The 14,583-nt window shown below is 49.1% G+C and overlaps 3 protein-coding genes across 4 annotated transcripts in view; 1 reads left to right on the plus strand and 2 right to left on the minus strand.

The window, feature by feature from the left end:
- The window catches only part of OAT (ornithine aminotransferase), a 345,851-nt gene that overhangs the window by 15,157 nt on the left and 316,111 nt on the right, over window positions 1-14,583 (minus strand). The gene's annotated exons all lie outside the window — the stretch shown is intronic.
- Window positions 9,282-11,378, minus strand: NKX1-2 (NK1 homeobox 2). Its single transcript, XM_068198291.1, is given in 5 exon segments — window positions 9,282-10,014; window positions 10,942-11,103; window positions 11,204-11,282; window positions 11,284-11,330; window positions 11,333-11,378. Coding segments are annotated over 5 exon segments (897 nt in total). The 3' UTR covers window positions 9,282-9,451.
- The window catches only part of LHPP (phospholysine phosphohistidine inorganic pyrophosphate phosphatase), a 74,320-nt gene continuing 73,379 nt past the window's right edge, over window positions 13,643-14,583 (plus strand). For both annotated transcript variants that reach the window (XM_068198295.1, XM_068198294.1), the window contains exon 1: window positions 13,643-13,830. In XM_068198295.1, coding sequence (XP_068054396.1) covers window positions 13,703-13,830 — 128 coding nt within the window. In that variant the 5' untranslated portion in view covers window positions 13,643-13,702. The remainder of the gene's footprint in view (window positions 13,831-14,583) is intronic.

Raw genomic sequence — 14,583 nt, forward strand, 5'->3', positions numbered from 1 at the left:
GAACAATGGGAATGGCTTCCCATTGAAGGCAGGGTTAGATGGGATTTTGGGAAGGAATTGTTTCCTGTGTGAGTGGGGAGGCCCTGGCACAGGGTGCCCACAGAAGCACAGGCTGCCCCTGGATCCCTGGAAGTGTCCGAGGCCAAGTTGGACAGGGCTTGGAGCAACCTGGAATATTGGAAGGTGTCCCTGCCTGTGGCAGGGGAGTTTGGAACTGGATGATCTTTAATGTCCCTTCCAACCCAAACCACGATTCTACAATCTCTGGTGTAAAGAAGAAATCACATAATTTTGTTTGTTGCATACTCACGTTTCTTAAATAGCCTTACAGGACATGGTCCAGGATTTGCAGTCCATGAGATCAGTGGGATTTTTCTAGGTAGGAAATGCTGGTTTAAGGTTAGATTGTTTTTTACTTTGACATTTCTTTAGCATCGCATTTCATTAATATAGATCTGTTATCTCAGGTCATGCTAATGATGTCTTCTACCTATTTAGCCACAAAAATAACATGCCGAGAGCTACATCTCTTTCATCTTTCATAGACTCAAGAGGTGCCTTTTACCTGCCTTTAAATGCTCTTTTTCTTAAGCTCATCTCCAAATTGGTTTAGACTCATCCAACCATGTTCTATTCACAATAAGCAGAAAAATATAGAAAGAACAAATCTTGTCCAAAGGATTAAGTAGCACCTATCATATAAGGGAAAAACACATGTGAAAATGTAAAGAATGCAAACTAAAGGCAGTCAAGATCGATTGAAGTGCTGAATCTTGGGTTCAGCTCTGCCTCGTGGAGCTGGAGGCAAACTGCCCCGAGAGGTGATTTCAGAAGCCAGACATGCAGCAAAACAGCAGATTCCTGTCTGGAAGGTGGAGTTTCAAAAACAAGCAAATAAACAAACAAGAAACCCTCAAGCAAGAAAAGGCTTGCTTGCTTTCGGATTCTGTAAGGTCTGAAAGAAGAAGAAATAAAGACATAATGTGGAATGCACAGATACTATATGTAAATGTATTTTTTTAAAGCTGATAGGAATTGTTTCTGAGATTAAAAATAATAAATATGAAATAGCTCTCAAACTGGAGTCTGGTTAATCAAAACCTGAGAGAAAGTGCCTTCAAAGTTCTGTTTAATTTAAACCTAATGAGTTTTATGTAGGATCAGTGTCATGGCTCACTTTCTTTCCTCCTTTGTTTTTGGTATTTATTATCAAGACACGGAAAATATCCACTTTTCTTCTTTAAAACACTATCAAGCTGGAGTTTTAAACCATTCGCATTGCACACAGTAACAACTATTACTGTAGACCTTGGAGGAATTGCTCTCAGCTAACTGAAGTATTTTATGTGAATAAAAAAGGGAAAGCAGAAGCTTAATGTGTACTATTTAGTTACCTGTAGATACCTAAAAGACTCCACATGACAGTAACCAAAATATGGAAAAGAGAATCCATGTAATGTTCACATTTTACAGTAATTTGCCCTGCAGAAAAGAGGAAAACTCTGACCTACTTGAAGAAAGAAGGTTATTATATTCATTCTGCTAATCCAGAAAATACAATTTGACATGTAAGTAAACCATAAAGTTATAAGAAGGAACAAGTTAAGTCATGCCAGTTGTTAGGAGTAATTCCACAGCCGTGTCTCTGGCAGAAATGCTCATTGAAGTTGTTGGGAATTAGGCATGTGAGGAGACTGAGGAATTGCATCCCACTTACTGTGGTTATTTTGATGCAGAGTAAATAACAGGGAATTGTCTGTCAGTTTGGCTGCACAAGCTCAGCGTGTGCCAGGGATTCACTTGCTGCTCGTGGGAGCAGCTCAAACACTGGTGCCAAGGCAGGATTGCAGGACCCTCACTCGAGTTTAACACTGGCTTAGGAGTGCTGCAGGAAACATCCAGTGTTCCTCAAGAGCTGATGTTTTGCCCCATGGCAGCAGTGTTCAATTCCTCAATGGCATGGGACAGTTCCTCACCTCCAAGCACAGGCTGGATGTGGAGTTCATCCAAGCCGGGAGGCTCAAGGTGCAAGTTCATCATTACCTAAAATCAGCACAATTCTGCAGAGCTGGCACAAGGACAGTCCCACCTCTCTTCCCACCCGTGGCAAAGCCACAAGGACAGGCTTCACCCTTTCTCCTCCTGTTGAAACTCTGCTGCCACTCAGCAAAAATGAAAAATAGGCACTTTTCTGAGCCAAAGGCAGGTTTGAAGGCAAACCTCACAGTTAACATTGCTGGGGAATTCAGCCTTCAGTCCCAGTGTGACAATGAAGGATACCAAGCTACTGGAAAGTGGCCAAAGGAAGCTATGAAGATGGTGGAGGGTCTGGAGGGGAAACTGTACAAGTGGCAGCTGAGATCTCTTGGTTTGTTCGGTCTGGAGAATGGGAGGGGAGTCCTCATCGCAATGTGCAGCTTCCTCATGATGGGCAGAGGAGGGACATTGATCCCTGCTCTCTGGGATGGGAACGAGGGAATAGCTGGGCTGTGTCAGGGGAAGTTTGCACTGGGTATCAGGAGAAGGTTCTCCCCCAGAGGGTGGCCGGGCCCTGAACAGGCTCCCCAGGACAGTGGGCAGAGCCCCAGCCTGACAGAGATCCAGGAGCATTTGGACAATGCTCTTAGGCACAGGCTGGGATTATTGGATTGTTCCTTGTGCCTTATATAGGATAATGGCTTTTCATGGCCCATGATTGTGTTATTCTGGTTGTTTACTGACAGCAGAACTCTACATTAAGACGTATCTTGCAGGACAAGAAACCTTAGGCCTTCCTGCAGCACAGCTAGAATATTTCACAGTGCAGTGTCTCAGAGCAGGGCAGCAACAAATTGTATTGCATGCAAAGCAGATCTGCCTCTCAAGTCCACTTAGGGATTTTTCTTTTAGTTCATATCTTTCAAGATAGTTTGGCAAAGCATAGCACAGCCCCCTCAAAATAATGCTGTTTTATTGGATGGGTGTTAGCTAACCCAGCGTAAAGCACCACAAACAACCCTTAGAGCTGATATTTCTTTTGCAATATCAACCTTGAGCTACAGTTCATACTTATCCTTCCTGATTTGTATGTTGGCTTATTTTACAAAGATTTTCATGATATTCTGTTATATGACAGCATGGATAACTGAACTTACACTGTCATTTTCCTCTGCAGCTCAACAATACCTACATCCAGAGCCTTCCACAAATCAGGGGAGACATTTTATTTCTGTGTATAATTCACCTAAAGGTGAATTATAAGCTCTTTCATTTCTTGGACTTGTAGTTAATTTAATGAGCCTTTCTACGTTTCTGGTGAGCGTCACATTCCTTGGATATCATACTAGCAGAAAGACAAATTGGAGAGAGCTTAGGAAAAACAACATTTTTCTGGCTTGCCCAAGACAGATTAAGAGAGCTTTATAAATGGCATTTTATAGCATAAAACTCACAAATGTTAAAATAAAATCCAAGGAAAATTGGAGTGAGATTTGGTTTAAATTTCAGGTTTTCAAGTGCCTTGGATGTGACCTTGCTTCTTCCTTGAACGAATGTATTTTGATTTGGATCCTGAGGACCTTGTGCTTCCTAACTCACAATCTTCATTCTTGGATTTTATCAGAACAACGATTTCTGGAAAACTCCTTTACATGCTCTCCTGACTTTGAAAATCTGACCCAGATGGCAATTCTGAGAGCACACAGAAAACAAACATAAATACTTCTATCTGGATAATAAGAATAAATACCTTGTCAATTTGGTTAATCTCAGGACTGAGCACTGAACATCTGGATATGCTTTATCTCAGGAGCTGGGAAACTTCTCAAAATTCCAGCATGACACATCCCCGCCGGCCCTGCTGTCGCAGAGTTTGACATTGCTGCCACCAGGATTGCCAACCTTGCTAAATGGTGAGCACTCAGCTCTGACCTCAGGGCTTCTGTGGTCAGACACTGGACAAGTTACATAATTCACCAGGTCAGGCTTTAACTGGGCACCACTCAGGTGACCTGTTGCATCACCTGTCACTTGTCATTACCCCAGGATCTCCTGCACTTCCCCAGTCAGGACTTTAAATTACCCTTAGATTTTTCCAGAATACTAGATAACTGAGAAAATTAAATGTTTTCTTGATACATCTTAGGACAAAGGAATTTGCTTTCAATCCACTGTTTCAAGACAATTTCTTTCATCATAACTGTTTTCAAAAATCACACACCTTGAGATATGGAAATATGGAAAGCATAGAAAAGGAAGGAATCTCCAGAAAGACCTTGACAGAAAATGTCTACTCTTCAACTATGAAGTGACTGTTCCTTAGAAGGGACAAATAAACTGGTAAAGAATTTAATTCAGTCTTAGCTCTCTGCAGTTTGTCTATCAGAGTTCCCTGCCCATGACAGGAGCATTGGAACTAGGTGGTCTTTAAGGTCCTTTCCCACCCAAACTGTTCTAGGATTCATCAGTTGCTCTTCTGGAGCAATTCCAGTGAAATGCAGCAAATCTTGAATTCACCGATGCTTGTGCTTTGCAGGGTAATTCCATGGAAGGGACTGGGTGATAAGGGAAGCTGTCAGTCCAGTTGCTACCCACAAACACCACGGGAGGTATCACATGTTGGGACATCATCACAGAGCTGACCTCACCTGAGAGGACAAGGTTTCAACTCACCCAACTCTCATTTTGTTGTGTCAGGTTCTTAAAGACTCACAGATACAAAACCTAACATCTTTGAAGGTTCCCATTTTGTAAAGTTGATGTAATTTCATATATTCTCTCTTTTTTTTAAATGAATGTTTACGGCATCCTTCTTTAAACAATAGCAGTTGTTTATGATCAAAGCTACTATAATAAATCAGCATGTGTAGAAAGGAGAAAAATCTTTTATTTGTATTGATCTTGTACATAGATCTGGTATTACTCAAAGTGGTTTCAATCTGTCAGAGACTGCTCAGTGAAAAAGCACAGATCTTGAATACTGCTAAAATCCCTCTGCAGTGTTGCAGCGTGACTAAGCCCCATGGAATGCCACATTTTTAATTACATTTTTCCTGTGGCATTACAAAGAACACAGAAGAAGCAATGATCAGCTTGAGAAAGAAGCCAGCTTGGGAACTCTTCGGTGTTTGAAGGGGAAAATCTAAAAGAAATGGAGTTTAATATTTGTGCTACTGAAGAAAGCAGTGCTAGTGTTGCTACAGGCTGCATGAATCACAGCCACCACAGAACAGCTTCTGTGAACAGCACGGTAAAGATGCCAGCTAAGAGGATAAAGCAAACCTGTAACAAGCAGCTCATAAATTAGTTGTACACATCATTATCTTCCCAGAAACTTTTTCTGCATGCAGTACCAGAAATGGGGCCCACAACATGAGTTTGCCATGACAACAAAGTGCTGCAAAGATCAAGGTGACTTCAGCTGATACAGGGTCATACTGGCAAACAAAAACAGTGTGCAGGCCTAGTGATGCAAGAACACGAATATAAATTTTTCTTCAGGAGGATCTCACCCATCAAATATTTTGCTAGACATCTCGTCTGCCTGTGAGTTGTAAAGCTGCTGAAAATCAGACTTTGCTCCCATTCCTGAGACGTGTTTGGGAGCACAGCAACGCTTCTCATTCGTTTCTGAGTCACCAGAGAACGCTGCCATGTACCTCTCAACCTCTGCTGCCACCAGGAGGTGAGACTCGCATGCTCCACAGTGACCACAAAAATCAGTGATCACATCTCTTCTGTTCTGCCAGGAGCAGGGAGAGTAGGAGACACCTGAGCTCTCTCTGCTCCTTGTCTTGGGTCATCTCTGGCTCTCACATGGTCCTACTTGATCTCAGTGAGAAAAAATCCACAGGTGGAAAACAGGAGTCTGTTCTCACCTCAAGAACCTGTTCTCACCTCTAGAACCTGTGTGTAGGTAGCACAAACCTTATTAAATATATCTAATAATAATGAGAGAGAGAACAAGAGAGCGATTGCTAGAAAGGAAATAGACTTTAGTTTAATTTTCCAGTCATGTATTACACAAGAAATCCCACTGATTTCCTTGAAGAAAAATGCTTGGTCAATGACATGCCAATAAATACATTTTATCTTTTGTTCCTTCATTTATTTAATTTTTCATTGTTTTCTTCCAACTTTGCAAACTCAACTGCATGAATTGTTGTGGATATTTTTATTCTTAAGTAGGGTTCTGAAATTTCTGGTTAAATTAACATTTCTAATATTTCCCTAACTGTGATGTCACAGTGTGCCTCCCTGGACTTGTTTCATTATCAGGTTAAATGAAGTCTGTTTCCAAAGTGATTTTCTGGTTTTTGGACTCAGAATTAGCAGTAGTTTGGGCAGTTTGACCCCCAGCTGCTGCTGCCTGCTCACTGCAGACACTGTCAGGTGCTGAATCACAGAATTGTTTGGGTTGGAAGGGGTCTTAGAGATCACCAAGTTCCAGCTCCCTGCCATTGGCAGAGATGCCACCCACTAGACCAGGTTGCCCAGGAATGAGGGAGGCTCCTAACTTTCCTGTTCTCTCTGGAGTATTTGAATTCGAAGCTCTTTTAATTTAATATAGATGCATTTTTTGCTTTTTACACTTAGGACTTACTCATGATTCCTTTTAACATCTATATTCAGCTGTGAGTAAAGTCAGTTTCTGTCTGTGCCTGAAAATATTGCACAAATCTTTATTCAGAATTGTTAGAGATAATGGATACTCAGTGGGGCATTTCTAGAAGTGTTACCAGTGCAAATGGCCTCATCTGGGCAACGCTAAATTTGACTGCAATTGCTGTTCCCAGGGCTGCTTGGAACCTCAGCTGGAATAAGTGCCCAGCCACCACATCCCTAACGAGAATCATCCACCCAAGCAGCCCCACTCAACAAAGCAGGGAGGGAAGGCTCTGTCCAAAGTGCTTGGAAGCATTTAGCCGGGAAAACTTCGGTGGCCTGGGATCAGAGCCACAAAATCTGCATTCCCATTGATGTGCATCCCCATTCCAGTGCCGTGCAGAGGTGCATGTCATGCAAAGTGGGGACCATGACTGCTATATTCTCTGGAAATAACTGTAAAACGTCTTTTGGGAATCTGGGCTAGAAGTGACTAAACAGAGGGATAGCAAAAAACAAAGGCTAGAGCATTTTGCATAGGAATCAATATTTCCTCTAAAGTTAATACAGTTTTGGCAAGGGTAAAATTGCTGGCAAAGCAGAGCCTTTGAAAGGTTTATGAACAGCAAAAACCACATCTTGAAGGAAGAGACAATTTATACTATTTATTTTGACTTGTAACATTCCCTGGATTTTTGCTATGATTTACACTTCTCAAGGAAAAGAAGTAACCATATGACCATACCAGGGCATAAGTCTGCCTTTTACCAGAGATCTGGGTACACTGTGGGTAACCAGCCCTATCATGCTCTGGGAACCTCTTAGAGTGACAGCAAGGTGACATCAAGACCTGGTTTTTGTATAGACAGTGATGACAATCATAAATAGGAGGCCATGAATAGTCAAGAGGATTTAGGTCTAGTTAGTCCTAACTTGAGGCAGAGAAGATGGCCTAGGCCAGCCTGCAGGAATGCCTTTCCCACCCTGCAGGGCTTGAGCTCTTAACTGCCCATCAGTGGCCAGAAGTGGACACACAGTTTGTCAGCAGTGGTGGGACCTGATGGCTCAGACATTTGGGACTACTGATTGCCTGGCTAGAAAGGAAGGCAGCTCTGGATACACCCCAAGCAGCTGAAATGCCCCCGTCTTTTGTAACTCTAACTTAAATTAGGATTAAAAAGTTACTTTAATTAACCTCCAAGTAAACGCATTCATACAACAGCCATGACTTCCAAGCCCATGACCTGAGGTGAACTCTGTGTTCCATTAATAGCTCTACAAATCACTGAGGAGACACTGAGTACCTCCTCTCGCTCTGGAAAGACAACCTCAGGTCATTTCAGCTGGCCCAAGCTTAGGCTTGTGGCTCTCACAGCCTTGATGCCTGCAAAGCTAGAAGTCAGGAGGGTGACTTTTGCAAGAGAGGGCTGTCCCATCACCCATCTCCTCGCAGCCAGCCCAGAGGAGATGAGGTATCACCCTCAGTCACTGACATGCAACACAGGGACCATCAAGACCCACACCAGGTGGGCACATCGTCCACAAAGCAGACAGTGCCTCATCCCAGTAACACTGAAAACAATTAAACAGGGAATAATTTAAAAACCCTTTTTATTTAGACCAACACAAGAGTTAGATAGGATTTATGAGCTAAGTTTTTTGGTTGGAAAGCCAGTGTGTATTTTAAAGCATTGTCAGAGACCGAGAGGATACAGTCTGGAATACTGTGTTGTAATAATTTGTAAAACTGCATGAGACAGATTTTTTTAAACCAATTACTTCCCCTCCATTCAGGGACAGATGAGCCCCCAGCTAAAATTCCTTTTCATTCCGATGCTTGCAACGATGAAGATGAAATGTGATTTTCCTTCTAACAAATGCTCCAAAAAGCAAAACCAGAAAAAGCATGTGTTTCTCTGTTATGGAAAATAGGTCTCAGCATGCTGGAAATACTGTGTTTTACTTACTTTCTACCACAAATGCCCCATTTTTAAAGAAATGAATAATGTAATACTTTTCTCTGATTTATGTTTTCTTTTCTGCCTCATTTGGCACTAATGCTGTGTTATTACAAGAACAACTGGTCTCTGCAAAAAGAATGATCTTTAGACTTCTTATCCAAAACCTGTGAAGTCATTGGGACTAAACTGCAGAGAAAGGCAGAGAGGCCGTGGACACGAGCAGCAGTTGAACACTTTCCCACTGACCAGGCAGATTTCCTTCTTGTCTCCCGATGACACGGAGCTGCATTTTCCTGCACCTTCCCAAACAAAGCTCTCCTCCAGGTAGGGTGTCAAGAACATGACTGGCAGTTTTCAGAAACGATAATGAAACGTGGGTCAAACAGCTCAGTAGAGTCCCACGAGCGCAGTCAGAGCCTGGGGACGTCTCCTCTGCCGAGCATCCCTGGGATTCGACACGGCCGCCTGCACCCTCATCAGCATCAGGATCGCAGCGGTGCTAACGAGTGCCACAGCTCCCGAGCCCCCGAGGCTTCAGACGTGTGCTGGCAAGCCGAACAGCAACGAGGAGCATCTTAACAATGAACTTGGAGAAGAATCTGCAGGGAATTAGTGTCAGGAATGTGTAAAGAGGGTTACTTTTCCCATCTCCAACACCTATAATTACATCTCAAAGGTGCTAATAAAATCCAGTGGTTATAGTGGGTTTTTTGTTTTGTTTTGTTTTGTTTTGTTTTTTTTTCTCTGTGTGTCAAAGTTAAGCATGCTGCCGTGACGCCTAGGAAAAATCAACTTTCTTACACTTGAAATCGCCACGCAAGCAGCAGCAGTGCTGACGGTGTTCCCCGCTGGGTCAGAAGGGCTGAGGTGCGCTCCTGGCTCGCGGGGGCTGCCCCGGCGCTGCCGCCTCAGAGGTGCGGGGCGTAGAAGGGGCCGAGGTACGCGGGGCCCAGGAAGGGTGCGAAGGGGCCGGCGCCCAGCGGGAAGGGGGCGGCCGGCGGCACTATCACGTTGGCGTAGGAAGGGAAAGTCTGGAAGGGCAGAGCGGCGGGGCCCGGCGGGCTGGGGCTGCCGCCGCTCGCCGCCGCCGCGGGAGATGCTGCGGGAGCCGCCCCGTCGGCGCCCGGGTGCTGCTTCTTCCACTTGGTGCGGCGGTTCTGGAACCAGATCTTCACCTGCGTCTCGGTGAGGCTGAGGGACAGCGCCAGGCTGAGGCGCTCGCAGACCGACAGGTACCGCGTGGCTCGGAACTTGTTCTCCAGGGCCACCAGCTGCTCGTAGGTGAAGGCGGTGCGCGCCCGCCGCGGCTTCCCGCAGCCCGGCTCCGGCCGCCGCCGCCGGGCGCTCCGCGGCGAGCCCGGCTCCTCCGGCCCGGACGGGATCGCGGTCCCGGTCCCGTCCCCGCTCGGGTCCTCCTCGTCGCGCTCCTGCCCCGCGTCCTCGGCGCCGCTCTCCGCCGGGGCGTGCGCATCTAGGTAAGATCGCGGGGCTCGTCAGGGGATGGCGCATCCCTCCTCCCGTTCCCCCTCCGAACCCCGCGCTTCTGCTCCCACATCCCTCCCTCCCCTCAACATAAGGGCAATGATTAAAAATAAAATAAAGGGGAGAAAAATTCCGCCCGTCGTGCGAGACCCCTCCCCCCTCCGCGTCCCCCACCGTGCCACCGCATCCGCGGTGGGGAGGGGGGAGCCGTCGATATGGATTTCTTACCAATTAAAAAAGAAGTTATTAAAGTCCCCTTCTGAAGCGAAATAAATCCCCTCCCCCCCTCCCCATCCCTGCGCTAATGGAGTTTCAGATTTGCGAGGGCCAGATCGATAGATGTCATCTATTAAAGGTAAGTTTTAATCGAACAATATTAGGATCAGGCCGGGGGAAGGAGGTTTGAAGTGGGCACCTGCAAGCTGCGGGGAGGAGATAGGCGGGAGTCGGTAATAGGATATCGATCACCGGGAGCTAAGGCATCCTCCGGTGGGGACGGGCTGAGCAATTACTCAGCCGGCCGTCCCGTGGGCCCGGGGCGTCCGACCGCTGCCGCCCCGGGGAAAGGAGCGCCCGGGGGCTGGGGGAAAGAAACCCGTGCGGCGCCTCGGAAAGAGCCGCGGCCCGTCCGGCGCCGGGGTGGGGCGGCGGCGCGCCCTGATGCGCGCCCTCCTGCTCCGGCAGCAGAGCATGCTCCGTACGCAGGGAACCGGGCAGGGCACGCAGATAACGAGAACTTCTCCCTTTGCCTCATCAAGACTTAAAATCCAGTTTCAGCCCGCCCTTCCCTCGCTCCTGCGGGACCCCGCGCGGGGAGCGCGTCCCGCCGGGCGCGGGGCCGAGGGTCCCCGTGTGCCGGCGCCTCCACCTGCGCGCCCCGCCAGCGCCGGCCGGAGAAACGCGAGCGCGTTCCTACCATGTGCCTCTAGTTTATTCCTCCCGCTGCCGGGAGCAGCAGCGTCCTTTCCTACTTCAACTCTTCCCAAACTTTTCTCCCGCTCGCCCGAGCGGGGGGCGCTGCCCCAGCTCCCCGAAGCCGGTTCGCGTCTTCTGCTGAATTTCTGGGGATCCAGGATGTCTAAGATGGAGAAGGAGATTTTATGATGGATGGGGGCCGCCTTGGCCCCGCGGTCCGGGCATTCCGGCATCCCACCCCACCCTCCGCGCTTCCCGGAGACCTGCTGGCTCCCAGCGCGGAGCCGGCGGAGCGCAGCGCCGGGCGCGGAGCCGGGCCGCTCCGGAGCCGCACGCTCGGCGCTGGCGGCGCGGAGTGAGCGGCGGGGAGGAGGGTCAGCCGGGGAGGCGGAGGGGCCGGCGGCGGGGTGGGGGCAGAGGAGGGGGCAGCGCAGCCATTGGCACGCCGCCCCCGCGCCCCCTCCCCGCCGCGCTGGCTCCGCGGGGGCGCAGTGGGCGCCTCCCTCCATCCCAGCCTCTCGGCGACGGGGCTTTCCCGTTACCCGCCCCGGGTTGGGCGAGGGGATGTGCAGAGGAGACACTGACACCGGAGCCGGGCCTCCGCCAGAGCAGGGATGCGCCTGCACCCGGCAGCCCGACGGCAGCCGGTGTCCCCCGGGAGAGCCGCCGGCTGCACCTGTCCCCTCGCCCTCCTCTGAGCCACCTGCAGCTCTCCCGATCAGTACGGGTCCAGCTGAGTGAGCTTCGTGTTCAGAGGGACCCAGCACAGGAGGGATGGCTCTGGCAGCTCTCTCCTGTGCTGGGCAGGATCCAAGCTCCAAGCGCTCCCTGACCCGGCAGCCACTGCTTGAGATGTGAAGCTACTGCCTAGTCCTCAGGGAGAAAGGAGCAACTTTTCGTTTGAGAGCAGCTTGGGATCAGTGTAGTTAGACTCTGGGCCACTCCTGCAACTCTCCAGTAAGTAGGCAGGGAAACTGAGGCCTGCCTGTGCTGGAGGAGCTCCTACCCATTGAGCAACCCCCTAACCAACCCTCATTGTCCTGGGGGAAAACACTTGGTTGCCTGTTCATTATAACTGGGACAGGGTAGGTGACAGCTGGCCTAGCCTCCCCAATCTGCACCAGCCCTGTGACCACTTCTAGCCAGTCCTGCTTATTGAAAACACATTTACAATGTATTTCTGCACACCTGTATCTGTTCAGGGGGGTGCTTTCCCCCCTCCTTGGCATTTCAGCGTTTGTTGGTGCCACAAATCATCAGCCAGATTGGGGAAAGGCACCCTTCAGCCAGGGAAGGCAGCCCTTAATAGGAATCTGTTCTCCACCTTGTTCTATTCCAATGGAGAGATGCAGAGCACAGCCCTCCTCCTCCTCCTCTTCATAGCTGCCTCAGCCTCAGCAGAATTTGGCTCACAAATAATTCTTGGCAGAGGTTTTAAGATAAGGGGAGAGGAAGAAGATGAGATGATGATGTGCAAGGGTGATGTGATTAAAAGTAACTGTTAATTATCCAAGAGCCCATTTGGCACCGGCCTCTGGGGTAGAATACCACAAGAATGTAGAAAAGAAGGGAGCTCAGACCTGAGGAGTTCACACCCACAAGCTACAGGTGGCTAAAGCTTAACTTTGGGGATGTGGGAGGTGGGGAACCAGGAAAAAAATCTGATATATGTGAGACTGCAAATGCTTCTGTTTGAGTTGTTTGGTCTGCAGGAGCTGAGAATGTAAATTGCAGCATTGAAATTAATCTGTGAGCTAGAAGACATTTTCAAATCTCATCAATTTCACATGTATATACCCAACAACCTACAAACATACATGCACGTGGAAGGGCACATACTCATGGATTAGTTCCAGTACTCTGAAGTTGGTCTGTTTCCCAGCTCAGGCATTAAAATTCAGCCCAAGTGCTGTCTTTAAATTGCTTTGATGCTAGGTGGGTTTCAACCCTGACCTGTCCTGACGGCAAGTGATGGCTGTAACAAGCTGTGGATCAATATTCATAGCGGGTGTCCTGGACTGATAACACTATCCAAGACAATGTTCACTATCGCTGCAGACAGCTGAGATATTGTGCCATTAGTAATGTTGTTTTAAATAACCTGATCCATTTCTGAGTCTATTTAATGAATTTCACAGTTTAGATATTATCTTTAGGGAGAAGCCAGAGGCTATTCCAGAAGCGGTGATGCAAATCAATGCTGCCAAGGCTCCTCTGCTTTCCTTAAAACAAAATGGACTATAATTCCACCACAGCTCCTTATACATTCTGGGAGTCGTGCCATGCTATTGATGGCATTAGCGACGAGAAGATATTTGGGAGAAAACAATACTATCCGTAAAGCTGGAACACAGCTGATAACATCTTATCTGCGACTGTCAAATTCTTTGCATGACGAGTCAGTGGGGTTTGTTCCCTTGGTTGTCATACGAATCACTGAATGGTTTGGGTCGGAAGGGGCGTTAAAAATCATCTCATTTCACTCCGCTGCCATGGGTGGGGATGCCACCCACTAGGGCAGGTTGCTCCACATTCAGCTCGGCCTTGGCCGCTTCCAGGGCTGGGCCAGCAGCGGCTCCAGCAGCAGCGGCTCGGTTCCAGCAGCGGCTCGGTTCCAGCGGCTCGGCTCGGTTCCAGCAGCGGCTCCAGCAGCGGCTCCACCGCGCCGTGCCCGTGCCCGTGCCGCGGGCGGTGCCGCGGGGCGGGCTCGGGGCGGAGCGGGGCCGGGCCTGCATTTCCCGGCAGCGCCGGGCGCGGCCGCCATGGCCGAGCGGGGCCGCGGCTGGGCCCGGGCCGTGCGGGGGCTGCTGCTCGATGTCAGCGGGGTCCTCTACGACAGCGGCGCCGACGGCGGCGTCCCCATCGCCGGCTCGGCCGAGGCCGTGCGCAGGTGGGTGGGTGGGGAGAGGCGGCCCAGCGCGGGGCCGGGGCTGCGGTCACCGCCTGCAGCTGGTGTGAGCCAGCCCCCGCTGCGCTGTGTCCGTCCCGCACGGGAAACCGGAGCTTTAGGGGGCAGCTCGGTGCTTCCGGGGGTTATTTTAGGAAAGGGAGCCCGCAGAGCCTGGGCTGATGGAGGGAAGGGTCTGGGGCGGCGCGGCAGGCACGTCCCGCGTGGTTCTGTGCTTGCTGGTGTCACTGCGCGTGTGGCAGGAGCTGGCAGTGTGTAGGAAATCTGCCACTATCCCCTGGTGGTCATTTTTCAGCTATTACCCACGCTGGTGTTTCTGTAAATTGATTAACTCTGCTGTCAAATTAGCTGGATCTTCTTGTAGGGCGCTTGCAACCCTGCAGTGGAGAGTTTCTGTGCTGGGGTTAATGATTGCCCAGCTTGGAAGTGACTCAAAAGCCAAGTGTGGTCTTGGGAAGTTACTCCCAGTGCCCACATCTAGTGAATTCCTTCACTTTCAGCTGGGTGAGGCTGTCCAGGTAACACGAGCTAAGTAACTTTAACTTAAGTAACTTTAATAAGTTAAGTTGACTTGCCAGTGTGTCTGTATTGGCCCTGCTTGACCAGAGGAGCAGGATGGGGCCAGGGGAAAGCAGTGGCCACATGGACAACTTTGTTTAAAGCCAGGTATTGGTTGTGTGGTTGTGAATTTCTTGAAGAGCCTTTTGGCTCTCTGTGATGTTTCATTCACCCACT

This window comes from Anomalospiza imberbis, chromosome 8 (genome assembly GCF_031753505.1).
Source record: "Anomalospiza imberbis isolate Cuckoo-Finch-1a 21T00152 chromosome 8, ASM3175350v1, whole genome shotgun sequence".
Taxonomy (NCBI): Eukaryota; Metazoa; Chordata; class Aves; order Passeriformes; family Viduidae; genus Anomalospiza; species Anomalospiza imberbis.